Source organism: Heterodontus francisci, chromosome 2 (genome assembly GCF_036365525.1).
Source record: "Heterodontus francisci isolate sHetFra1 chromosome 2, sHetFra1.hap1, whole genome shotgun sequence".
Taxonomy (NCBI): Eukaryota; Metazoa; Chordata; class Chondrichthyes; order Heterodontiformes; family Heterodontidae; genus Heterodontus; species Heterodontus francisci.
In genome coordinates, this window is record NC_090372.1 from 207854566 (window position 1) to 207868491 (window position 13926).

The window sequence follows — 13926 nt, forward strand, 5'->3', positions numbered from 1 at the left end:
TGTTAAAGGTGCCTTGGTGAGTTGCTGCAGTGCATCTTGTAGATGGTACACACTGCTGCCACTGTGTGTTGGTGGCGAAGAGAGTGAAAGTTGAAGGCGGCGGATGGGGTGCCAAACAAGCGGGCTGCTTTGTCCTGGATGGTGTTGAGCTTCTTGAGTGTTGTTGGAGCTGCACCCATTCAGGCAAGTGGAGAGTATTCCATCACACTCCGGACTTGTGCCTTGTAGATGGTGGACAGGTACTGGGGAGTTACTTGCCACATAATTCCCAGCCTCTGAACTGCTCTTGTAGTCCTGAGACTGAGATGCTTAACCTCCAACAACCACAACCATCTTCCTTTGTGCTAGGTATGACTCCAACCAGCAGAGAGTCTTCCCCCTGATTCCCATTGACTCCAGTTTTGCTGGGGCTCCTTGATGCCATACTCGGTCAAATGCTGCCTTGATGTCAAGGGCAGTCACTCTCACCTCACCTCTGGAGTTTAGCTCTTGTGTCCATGTTTGGACAAAGGCTGAAATGAAGTCAGGAGCACAGTGGCCCTGGCGGAGCCCAAACTGAGCGTCACTGAGCAGGTTATTGCTGAGCAAGTGACGCATGATAGCACTTTCAACGAAGCCTTCCATCACTTTGCTGATGATGGAGAGTAGACTGATCGGGCAGTAATTGGCCGGGTTGGATTTGTCCTGCTTTTCCACATTGTCGGGTAGGTGCCAAAGTTGTAACTGTACTGGAACAGCTTGGCTAGGGGCACGGCTAGATCTGGAGCACAACTCTTCAGTAATATTACCAGAATGTTGTCGGGTCCCACAGCCTTTGCAGTATCCAGTGCCTTCAGTCATTTCTTGATATCGCGCAGAGTGAATCGGATTGGCTGAAGACTGGCATCTATGATCCTGGGGACCTCAGAAGGAGGCAGAGATGGATCATCCACTCGGCACTTCTAGCTGAAGATGGATGCAAATGCTTCAGCCTTGTCCTTTGCACTGATGTGCTGGACTCCCCCATCATTGAGGATGGGGATATCTGTGGAGCCTCCTCCTCCTGATAGTTGTTTAAATGTCCATCACCATTCACAACTGGATGTGGCAGGACCGCAGAGCTTGGATCTGATCTGTTGGTTGTGGGATTGCTTAGCACTGTCGATCACATGCTGCTTCCACGGTTTGGCATGCAAGTAGTCCCGGGTTGCAGCTTCACCAGGCTGACACCTCATTTTTCAGTGAGCCTGGTGCTGCTCCTGGCATGCTCTCCTGTACTCTGCTACTCTTCATTGAACCAGGGTTGTTCCCTCGGCTTGATGGTAATGGCAGAGTGGGTTATATGCCGGGCCATGAAGTTAAAGATTGTGGTTGAATACAATTCTGCTGCTGCTGATGCCCCACAGCACTTCATGGATGCCCAGTTTTGAGTTGCTAGATCTGTTCGAAATCTATCCCATTTAGCACGGTGGTAGTGCCACACAACAGGATGGTGGGTATCCTCAATGTGAAGACAGGACTTCGGCACAAGGACTGTGTGTTGGTCACTACTACCAATACAAAGAACAAGAACAAAGAACAAAAAACAGTACAGCACAGGAACAGGCCATTCGGCCCTCCAAGCCTGCTCCAATCTTGATGCCTGTCTAAACTAAAACCTTCTGCACTTCCAGGGACCGTATCCCTCTATTCCCATCCTATTCATGTATTTGTCAAGATGCCTCTTAAACGTCGCTATCGTACCTGCTTCCACCACCTCCCCCGGCAGCAAGTTCCAGGCACTCACCACCCTCTGTGTAAAGAATTTGCCTCGCACATCCCCTCTAAACTTTGCCCCTCTCACCTTAAACCTATGTCCCCTAGTAACTGACTCTTCCACCCTGGGAAAAAGCTTCTGACTATCCACTCTGTCCATGCCACTCATAACTTTGTAAACCTCTATCATGTCGCCCCTCCACCTCCGTCGTTCCAGTGAAAACAATCCGAGTTTATCCAACCTCTTCTCATAGCTAATGCCCTCCAAACCAGGCAACATCCTGGTAAACCTCTTCTGTACTCTCTCCAAAGCCTCCACGTCCTTCTGGTAGTGTGGCAACCAGAATTGCACGCAATATTCTAAGTGTGGCCTAAATAAAGTTCTGTACAGCTGCAGCATGACTTGCCAATTTTTATACTCTATGCCCCGACCGATGAAGGCAAGCATGCCGTATGCCTTCTTGACTACCTTATCCACCTGCGTTGCCACTTTCAGTGACCTGTGGACCTGTACGCCCAGATCTCTCTGCCTGTCAATACTCTTAAGGGTTCTGCCATTTACTGTGTAATGCTATTTACTGTATACTGTCAGGCACAGATACATCTGTGACAGGTAGATTGGTGAGGATGAGGTCAAGTAGATTTTCCCTCTTGTTGGTTCCCTCACCACCTGCTACAAACCCAGTCTAGCAGCTATGTCCTTTAGGACTCAGCCAGCAGTGGTGCTACCGAGACACTGTTGGCGATGGACATTGAAGTCCCCCACCAGAGTACATTTTGTGCCCTTGCTACCCTTATTGCTTCTTCCAATTGGTGTTCAACATGGAGAAGCATTGGTTCATCAGCCTAGGGGGGGGGGCGGGGGGGCGCGGTAGGTGGTAATCAGCAGGATGTTTCCTTGCCCATGTTTGACCTGATGCCATGAGACTTCACGGGGTCCAGAGTCAATGTTGAGGACTCCCAGGGCAACTCCCTCCCAACTGTATACCACTGTGCCGCCACCTCTGGCGGGTCTGTTCTGCTGTTGGAACAGGACACACCCAAGGATAGTGATGGTGGTGTCAGGGACATTGTCTGCAAGGTATGATTCCGTGAGTATGACTATGTCAAACTGTGGGACAGCTCTCCCTATTTTAGTACAAGCCCCCAGTTGTTAGTAAGGAGGACTCTGCAGGGTCGACAGGGCTGGGTTTGCCGCTGTCGTTTCCGGTGCCTCAGTCAATGCCGGATTCATTCCTTTTCATAGAATCGTTACAGTGCAGAAGGAGGCCATTTGGTCCATCATGTCTGCACCAGCTCTCCGCAAGAGCAATTCCCTCAGTTCCCTTCCCCTGCCTCCTCCCCATAAACCTTCACCATCCTTCCTTTTCATATAACTGTATAATCCCCTTTTGAATGCTTCAATTGAACCTGCCTCCATCACGTTCTCAGGCAGTGCATTCCAGATCTTAACGACTCGCTGCATGAAAAAGCTTTGTTACACTTGTTAGGACTTCAGTACAACTGAGCTAGGGGCATTTAAGAGTCAACCACATTGCTGTGGGTCTGGAGTCATGTGTAAGCCAGACCAGCAGATTTCCTTCCCTAAAGGGCACTGATTAACCAGATGGGTTTTTAAACAATTAACATGGTCATCATTTGACTCGTCATTAGAATTTAATTCAAATTTTCCCATCTGCTGTGGTGGGATTTAAACTGATAACCTCAGAGCATTAAGTTATCTAGATTACTAGTCCAATGTTATTACTACTATGCCACCACTGCCCCAGTGCTTTTGGCAGCTCTAGTGGAGGTGGGCTTGCTGAAATTAACAGTTTAAACAGATTTGCCCAGACTAATGATGATATCTTTTAAATGAAGATAATAAAAAAATAATTAATTTTACATTGTACAATATTTTAACCTTAGTTTAACTGAAATGAAACTCCAAGTTTTAGATGACCATGCACATTTACTGATAAATACTTAGCATCATACATACCCTTAACAGAGAGATGAAATGACATTTTATTGCCATCACAAACACATTCGTAAATTCCAGCATCTTCTAGAGTTATGTTGTTGACCTTCAAGATACGGCATTGATCCAAAGTTTGAAATTCATACTTCTTGCTAGACTTGATCTCCTTGCCATCTTTTGTCCATGTTACGTTTGCAGCTCGATCGGAAATCTCAGCAACAAACTGAGCTGTATCTTTCAGTGAAACAGAAACAATCTCCTTTTCTGCTGACTTGTTTCTGAAATTCACTGGCGCCACTGGCAATGCTGTTAAAAAAGTACATCCTTTATTTTTTATCTGTTCACATTTATTTTCTGTTTTAGACTTCTCCATGCCCCATTCCATTCTCTAACAATGTGCAAAGGCAACTTCTTCCCTGACGGCCAATGCTGTTCTACAACCAACCATAACCAGAGTCAACTCAAGCCTTTAAATTTATCTCCAGGAATTAAATTAGTTCCCAGTTCAAAGCTAACTGGATATATAAAGTCATAAAAAAGTCAATGAAATATGGGGCATTACAAATAGGAGATTAGAACATAATAGTTAAAAAAGCAATTATAAATATATGCATAACATTGGTTAGGTCACAGTTAGTGCTGCATTTAGTTTTCAGCACCCCATTATTGAAAGGACATTAAAGCCATAAACAGCATTGAATCTAGTTTCACCAGGATGATGCCTGGGATGGAAACTGGAGGAGTGAGGAGGGACTTCAGACACTGGACCTATTTTCACTGGGGCAGAGAAGATTATGAATAGAGATTTTTAAAATTATGAAGAGTTTTGACAGAGAGAATAGGAAGACTATTTCATCTGAATGGGAGGTTAATGACAAGAGGTAATCACTTTAAAATTATCACTCAAGAGACAGATTTGGAGATTTTTTTTCAAAGGTGCTTTGCCACAGGCAGTTAAAGCAGAGACCATTACTTCTGTAAAGGGAAAATTGGATAAATATTTGAAACAGAGAAAGTTAGAAGGCTACATACACACAGTGAAAGCAAGGCAGGGATTATGATTTGGATTGCTCTAGCAAAGAGCTGGCACAAACAGATGGGCCAAATAGCCACCTTTTATTCTGTAAACTTCTATGGTTCCATACAGTCATAGTCATCGAGCCATTAATGGCACTGAAGGAGGCCATTCGGCCCATTGGGTCCATGCCAGCTCTCCACAGAGCTATGCTGTCCCATTCCTGGCTCAATCCCCATAACCCTGCAATTCTATTTCTCTCAGGTGGCCATCCGACTTCCTCCTGAAGCCATTGATCATTTTCACTTCCACCACCCCTATGAGCAGCGAGTTCCAGGTCAACAGCAACCGCTGCGTAAAAAAGTGCTTCCTCATATTCCCCCTGCAACTTTTGTCTAAAACTTTCAATCTGTGTCCCCTAGTCCTTGTATCATTTGTTAATGGAAACAGTTTTTCCTTGTCTAACTTACCTAAGCCTGTTATAATCATTTACACTTCTATTACATCTCCCCTCAATCTTCTTTGTTCCAAGGAGAACAAACTCAGCTTTTCCAACCTAACCTGGTAACTATAATTCTCCATCCCTGCAATCATTCTGGTAAATCTCCTCTGTACCCTCACATGTTTCCTGAAGTATGGCAACCAGAACTGGATGCAATACTCCAGTTGGGGCCTCTCCAGAGCTTTAAAAACGTTCAGTATAACTTCCCTGCTTTTGCACTCAATGCCTCTATTTATGAAGCCCAAGATCCATATGCTTTACTAACCACTCGCTCAATATGTCCTACCACCTTCAAAGATCGATGCACATGCACCCCCAGGTCACTCTGTTCCTCCACATTCCTTAGTGCTTCTCCCTATTCATTCTGCCAAAATGCATCACTTCACATTCATCTGTATTAAATTCCATCTGCCACCTCTCTGTCCATTCTGCGAGCCTATCTATATCCTGTTGCAAGCGGTTCATAATCATCCTCACCGTTTGTCGCACCTCCAAGTTTGGGGTGTCATCAGCAAATTCTGGGATTCTACTCTGTATTCCAAGATACAAGTCATTTATATATATCAAAAAAAGCAGTGGTCCCAACACTGACCCTTGGGGAACACCACTGTCTACCATCCTCCAGCTGACAAGCAGCCATTTACTACGACTTCTTGTTTTCTGCCCATAAGCCAATTTTTATCCAATTGGACACTGACCCTCTTATTTCATGAGCTTCAATTTTCTTAACCAGCCTTTTATGTGGTACCTTATCAAACCATGCTAAATAGGATAGATTTCAAACAGATCTAGCAATGCAAAACTGGGCATCCACGAGGCGCTATGGGTCTTCAGCAGCAGCAGAATTGTACTCAACCACAATCTGTAACCTCACGGCCCAGCATATCCCCATTTCTACTGTTACCATCAAGCCAGGAGACCAACCCTGGTTCAATGAAGAGTGCAGGAGGGCATGCCAGGAGCAGCACCAGGCATATCTCAAAGTGAGGTGTCAACCTGGTGAAGCTACAACACAGGACTACTTGCATGCCAAACCGCGTAAGTAGCATGCGATACAGAGCTAAGCGATCCCATAACCAACGGATCAGATCTAAGCTCTGCAGTCCTGACACATCCAGCCGTGAAAGGTGGCGGACAACTTCTCAACTAACAGGAGGAGGAGGCTCCACAAATATCCCCATCCTCAATGATGGGAGAGCCCAGCACATCAGTGTGAAAGATAAGGCTGAAGCATTCGCAACAATCTTCAGCCAAAAATGCCGAGTGGATGATCCATCACAGCTCCTTCTGAAGTCCCCAGCATCACAGATGCCAGACCTCAGCCAATTCAATTCACTCCACGTGATATCAAGAAACGACTGAAGGCACTGGATACTGCAAAGGCTATGGGCCCTGACAATATTTCGGCAACAGTACTGGAGACCTGTGCACCAGAACTTGCCACGCTCCAAGCCAAGCTGTTCTAGTACAGCTACAACACTGGCATCCACTCGGCAATGTGGAAAATTGCCCAGGTATGTCCTGTACACAATAAACAGGAAAAGTCCAACCTGGCTAATTACCGCTCCATCAGTCTACTCTTGATAAAAACAAGGGTGACCGCGGTGACTGCAACAACTAACGTGGAATCTCCCTGCTCAGCATAGTGGAGAAAGCCTTCACTCGAGTCCTTTTAAACAGACTCCAGAAGCTGGTTCAGTGTGTCTACCCTAAGGCACAGTGTGGCTTTTGAGCAGAGAGATCCACCATTGACATGCTGTTCTCCCTTCGCCAGCTACAGGAGAAATGCCGCGAACAACAAATGCCCCTCTACGTTGCCTTCATTGATCTCACCAAAGCTTTTGACCTCGTCAGCAGACGTGGTCTCTTCAGACTACTAGAAAAGATCGGACGTCCACCAAAGCTACTAAGTATCATCACCTCATTCCATGACAATATGAAAGGCACAATTCAGCATAGCGGTATCTCATCAGACCCCTTTCCTATCCTGAGTGGCGTGAAACAGGGCTGCGTTCTCGGACCTACACTGTTTGGGATCTTCTTCTCACTGCTGCTCTCACATGCATTCAAGACTTCAGAAGAAGGAATTTTCCTCCATGCAAGATCAGATGGCAGGTTGTTCAACCTTGCCCGTCTGAGAGCGAAGACCAAAGTACGGAATGTCCTCATCAGGGAACTCCTCTTTGCTGACGATGTTGCACTAACATCTCACACAGAAGAGTGTCTGCAGAGACTCATCGACAGGATTGCGGCTGCCTGCAACGAATTTGGCCTAACCATCAGCCTCAAAAAAACGAACATCATGGGACAGGATGTCAGAAATGCTCCATCCATCAATATCGGCGACCACACTCTGGAAGTGGTTCAAGAGTTCACCTACCTAGGCTCAACTATCACCAGCAACCTGTCTCTCGATGCAGAAATCAACAAGCACATGGGAAAGGCATCTGCTGCTATTTCCAGACTGGCCAAGAGGGTGTGGGAAAATGGCACACTGACACGGAACACAAAAGTCCGAGTGTTTCAAGCCTCTGTCCTCAGTACCTTGCTCTTCTGCAGCGAGGCCTGGACAACGTATGTCAGCCAAGAGCGACGTCTCAACTCATTCCATCTTCGCTGCCTCCGGAGTATTCTTAGCATCAGGTGGCAGTACCGTATCTCCAACGCAGAAGTCCTCGAGGCGGCCAACATCCCCAGCATATACAACCTACTGAGCCAGCGGCACTTGAGATGGCTTGGCCATGTGAGCCGCATGGAAGATGGCAGAATCCCCAAGGGCGCATTGTACAGCGAGCTCGTCACTGGTATCTGACCCACTGGCCATCCATGTCTCCGCTTTAAAGACATCTGCATACGTGACATGAAGTCCTGTGACACTGACCACAAGTCGTGGGAGTCAGTTGCCAGTGATCACCAGAGCTGGCAGACAGCCATAAAGGCGGGGCTAAAGAGTGGCGAGTCGAAGAGACTTAGCAGTTGGCAGGAAAAAAGACAGAGGTGCAAGGAGAGAGCCAACTCTGTAACAGCCCCGACAACCAATTTTATCTGCAGCGCCTGTGGAAGAGTCTGTCACTCTAGAATTGGCCTTTATAGCCAAGCGCTGCTCCACAAAGCACTGACCACCTCTAGGCACGTACCCATTGTCTCTTGAGACAAGGAGGCCAAATGAGAAGTCTACTCTTGATCATCAGCAAAGTGATGGAAGGAGTCATCGACAGTGCAATCCAGCGGCACTTGCTTAGCAATAACCTGCTCAGTGACGCTCAGTTTGGGTTCCGCCAGGGCCACTCAGCTCCTGACCTCATTACAGCCTTGGTTCAAACATGGACAAAAGAGGTGAACACAACAGGTGAGGTGAGAGGACTGCCCTTGACATCAAGGCAGCATTTGATCGAGTATGGCATCAAGGAGCCTCAGCAAACTAGAGTCAATGAGAATCGGGGGAAAACTCTCCGCTGGTTGGAGTCACACCTAGCGCAAAGGAAGATGATTTAGTTGTTGGAGGTCAATCATCTGAGCTCCATGACATCACTGCAGGAGTGCCTCAGGGCAGTGTCCTAGGCCCAATCATCTTCAGCTGCTTCATCAATGACCTTCCTTCAATCATAAGATCAGAAGTGGGAATGTTCACTGATGATTACACAATGTTCCACACGATACCCGACTCCTCAGATACTGAAGCAGTCCGTGTAGAAATGCAGCAGGACCTGGGCAATATCCAAGCTTGGGCTGATAAGTGGCTTGTAACATTCGCGTCACACAAGTGCCAGGCAATGACCATCTCAAACAAGAGAGAATCTCACAATCTCCCCTTAAAATTCAATGGCATTATGATTGCTGAATCCCCCAACATCAACATTCTAGGGGTTACCATTGACCAGAAACTGAACTGGAGTAACCATATAAATACTGTGACGACAAGAGCAGGTCAGAGGCTAAGAATCCTGCAGCAAGTAACTCACCTCCTGACTCCCCAAAGCCTGTCCACCATCTATAAGGCACAAGTCAGGAGTGTGATGGAATATTCTCCACTAGCCTGGATGGGTGCAGCTCCAACAACACTCAAGAAGCTCAACACCATCCAGGACAAAGCAACCCGCTTGATTGGCACCCCATCCACAAACATTCACTCTCTCCACCACTGACGCACAGTGGCAAAAGTGTGTACCATCTAAAAGATGCTTTGCAGCAACGCATCAAGGCTCCTTGGACAGCATCTTCTAAAACCGCGACCTCTACCAACTAGAAGGTAAAGGGCAGCAAATGTATGGGAACACCACCACCTGCAAGTTCCCCTCCAAGTCACACACCATCCTGACTTGGAACTATATCACTGTTCCTTCACTGCCGCTGGGTCAAAATCCTGGAACTCCCTTCCTAACAGCACTGTGGGTGCACCTACCTCACATGGACTGCAGCGGTTCAAGAAGGCAGCTCACCACCACCTTCTAGAGGGCAATTAGGAATGGGCAATAAATGCTGGCCTAGCCAGCGACACCCACATCCCATGAATGAATCAAAAAAATGCTTTCTTAAAATCCATATAAGCAACATCCACCGCATTCCCTTCAACAACTTTCTCTGCTACTTCATCAAAAAATGCAATTAGATTTGTCAAGCATGATCTGCCTTTTACAAATCCATACTAACTATCCTTAATTAACTCAAATCTCCCTAAGTGTCCGTTGATATTTTCCCTGATTATAGTTTCCAATACCTTACTGACTACTGATGTTAAACTAACTGGCCTGTAGTTGCTATGACTGTCCTTACACCCTTTCTTCAATAAGGGTGTCAGTTTTGTCACTCTCCAATCCTCTGGCACCTTCCCCATATCCAGAGAAGATTGGAAGATTTTGGCAAGCCCTTCCACTATCACAACCCCCACTTCCTTTAACAACCTGGGATGCAAGCCATCCAAACCAGGTGACTTACTTACCCTAAGTATAGCCAACCTTTTTAGTACCTTCTCTCAATTTTTATCCTATCCATTGCCTCTACTCTCACTGCTTCTACTGATATTTTGTCAGCCTCCATTTCCTTAATAAACACTGATACAAAGTACTCATTAAGTATATTAGCCTTGTCCTGCGCCTCTAAGCATATATTACCCTCTCTGTCCCTAGTCGGCCCATTCCTCGTCTTACTACTCGCTTACTATTTACATGCCGGTAGATGATCTTTTGGTTCCCTTTTATGTTGACTGCCATTCTATTTTCATATTCTGTTTTTGCCAATCTTATTTTCCTCTTCATCTCCCTTCTCAACCTATTGTATTTGGCCTGGTTCTCACCTGATGAGTTCACCTGAAATACACCCTTTTTTTTGTTTCATCATCATCTCTAACGCCCTGGTCAACCAAGGAGGCCTATTCTATAGTTTATCACACTCTAAAGTCAAGAAAATTATGACAAAGAATTAGTAGTTTAAGAAGGCAGCCCATCATCACCTTCTCAGAGCCACTTAGGGATAGCCAATAAATGTCGACCTTGTCGGTGATTTGTAGATCGAGAACAAATTTTTAAAAACATGATATAAGCCAAGTACAGTGACAAAGGCTTTTGTTCAACCACTGGGCTCACTACAATTAGCTAGAAAATGTGACGATAAAAGCACAGTTCTGTTTGTAGGGATAAAGTTTCACCTTTGAGTAGCACTGAACATCAGGAAAACAGCTGAAGCAAAAATCCAAAAATGTAGCAATCCCACCCTCACTTTCTGTGGAGTGCCATTTTCACTAACATTTGTTTGGTTGTCTGAGGTAGATAGAGAAACCTTTTTCAAACTGCACAAGTATCCTGTTAGTTGCTTCATTCAGTATGCTATTGATACAACTCCTAATGTAGATACTAGCCTATCATTTGTGCATTTCTACAGCGCACAAATGGAATACTGTATCTTACTGTTACCACTCCAGAACACTAGAGGATTTATATACTTCCCAAGTAGTCTCTGCTCATAATGGTAGCATAGTATACTGAAACTGTCAGGACCTGCATATATGCACAAAAATCTCTACATCCTTAAATTAGGCTGAAAATTGATTAAGGAAAAATATTTCTTGAGGAAACAATAACAGAATTTAATAAACAACCAAAGATCAAGAGCAACCATTTACTCACCTTTCACTCTTAATTTAGCAGTGCTTTCAGCATTGCTAGCTACAAATTTCACTTCAGTGTCATTGTCCAATGACCTTACTTGTTTAATTATTAATGTGTGTGTATTTTTAGTTCTCTGTATTATGTATTTCTCACTGTTTTGTAGTGCTTTTTCATTTATGAACCACATCCCAGGAGCAATTGTAGATAGTTCAATAAAGAAAGTGGCATCTTCACCTGCTGAAGCTTCAACATCTTGCAAAGGTTTCTCAATGGAAGCTCGAGGTTCTGTCAGAACAAAACATGCAATTTAGTGTTAGCTATGACATTCAAACAAGTTTAGCTTGTTTTACTGAGAACTCAAGCTGAAGGATCAAATAATAAACTATGGATATTATTGATAATCTATAATGCTACATGTTCAAATCCTATACGGTATCATGATTTGATAACTTTCCTGGTTCTATTTTGTCTCAATCAATGTTTCAATGAATTTTCCCTTCAGAACATAATATGAAATTATTTTGTTACTGGCATTCCTTACCATTAATTTTGCAATGTTTAAATATCTTCAGAGAAAAGGCCAAATCCTTCATGTCACTTCAGTAATTTATTTTTTAAATGGTCAGTCATCTGGGACAGGATTATAGACATTAACAGGAGTGAGTGGACCACCCACACAACATAAACAGAAGGGAAGTCCCACAGGTCAGTCGAGCCAAAGACTTGATGCAGCACCTTTGAATCAATTGATAACTCTAATATTTTCAAGTACACAATCCAACAACAATTAATCTCTCTCATATCAGCCCAAAATGATCTACACCTGCTCTCAACACATGTAGGCATCAATGAAAATATCAGAAGCATCTTTGGTGGGATTTCCAGAACAGCCTGCAAGCATCCCCAGAAATGCCCCAAAATCGCTGCCATGTTTTAAGGGAGGAGCAGTAGGAGGTTTGTCCTTTCCAACTTCCTAGAAAAAAATTACTAAGCAGAGAAAAATGAGAGGGACTCTGGCATGTCTGGATTCTTCCACATTTTCCAATCCACTCCCCACCCCTGATGGAATGACACTCCCTCGTGAACACGGCTCAATTTCTAGGTTCAGAATTGCAGCTGTTGCTTCGATGTGCAAGACAAGTTAAGAAATCAAAGAATGAGAGTAGATTTCCAACTTGCTACCTGGGCAGTAATCTAGTATTATAGACTGGCTGTCCATTTTAAAAATCACTCAATTTCCATTTCCCTTAATTTGAAGTTAAAAATCTTCCCCAAGACTTTGATTATATCACTGAAGCACACGAAGGAGATCAGGATCTTGTGCTTTCTCCATCACGCCACAAGAGAGATTTAAAGCACCAAGAACATGCAATCTGAAGAAAACTGATGAGTGAACAATGCAATCATCAGGAAAGAATGGATAAAGCTCAAGGATTCTTCACAGCACCAGTTTTTATTTTCTATTAAATTAGCAAATATTGCAAAGATTTTTTATTTCAAAACAAGTAAAAGCAACTGTGAGACTATAAATAAGTCCCCAAAAGGAATTTGAATCATTGTTCTGTAAAAATGGAGTGAAAAGATCAAATGTGGTGAAAAAATTGGCTGCGGATTCGCCAGGAGCCTGTTTCTGCTCTAGTGGCATAGACCAAGTTGGCCCACCAGCACCACCACCACCCCGCTCCCCCCAGCTTAAGGCTCTAGTGAGAATCAGAAACTTAAAGAAATTTGTATTAGTAAAGTAATAGTACTGGAGAAATTAATGGGGCCACAAGATGACAAATCCCCTGAACCTGACGGTCTACATCCTAGGATTTTAAAAAATGGGGCAAGAAGACCCCGCGGGTTAGATTTTAACAGCCCGCCGCCGATCTCGGCTACGAGCTCAAAAAATGGCGGCCCACCCATGCAGGCCACAAGTCTAAGAGCCACCATGATCTCCCGCGTGCTGGCTCATTTAAATAGCCGGATCAGCCCGCCCGCTCCCAATCACATGCAGAAGGGTAGGCTGTCCGTCCCCGGCAATGGCGTCAGCTACCTGAACAAGTGCTGGCGCCATTTTTGAAGGGCTACCAGCCCTGCCGTCACATTTAAATTTTTAATGGAATATCTCCCAAAAATGTATCCAATAAATCTCTAATGTCCCTTTCCCACCCCCATAACAATCACATTAACTATTTGCCCTTCCCCCCCCAAAAACATTTGCCTTTTAAATCTGATCTTCCCCACCCCCCTGACCCAGACTGCAGAAAGTTTGAAGTTCACCACTTCCCACCATCCCCAACACCCACTACATTTATTTGACCTTTATCCCCACCAGCCCCCCACACCGCACTGTAATTCTTCACTCCTCCCCCCTCCCCACCAGTGTCGCGCCGCCTTTCCTCAGAGAAGGAATTGAAGGCGCGGGAGTGCCAGCCGCCACGCTGCACATCGCAGCGGCCCCTCAAGATTGCAGGTAAGTCCATTTAAATGTATTCATTTTATTAATTTAAATATTTAAATCTAGGTCCAGTCACCCAGCACCGGGTGGGGGGGGGTTGTCGCCACAGAGCCTTGCCACTGCTTGGAGGATCGGACTGGGCCCTCCTGGCGTCAAAGGTCCGTGGCG

At 45.2% G+C, this 13926-nt stretch overlaps 1 protein-coding gene across 1 annotated transcript in view; it reads right to left on the minus strand.

The window, feature by feature from the left end:
• The window catches only part of obscnb (obscurin, cytoskeletal calmodulin and titin-interacting RhoGEF b), an 868128-nt gene that overhangs the window by 802615 nt on the left and 51587 nt on the right, over window positions 1–13926 (minus strand). Inside the window, exons 10-11 of the mRNA XM_068053434.1 lie at window positions 11334–11600; window positions 3716–3991 (exon numbers count right to left, since the gene is read on the minus strand). Of these exons, the coding sequence (XP_067909535.1) occupies window positions 3716–3991; window positions 11334–11600 (543 nt within the window). The remainder of the gene's footprint in view (window positions 1–3715; window positions 3992–11333; window positions 11601–13926) is intronic.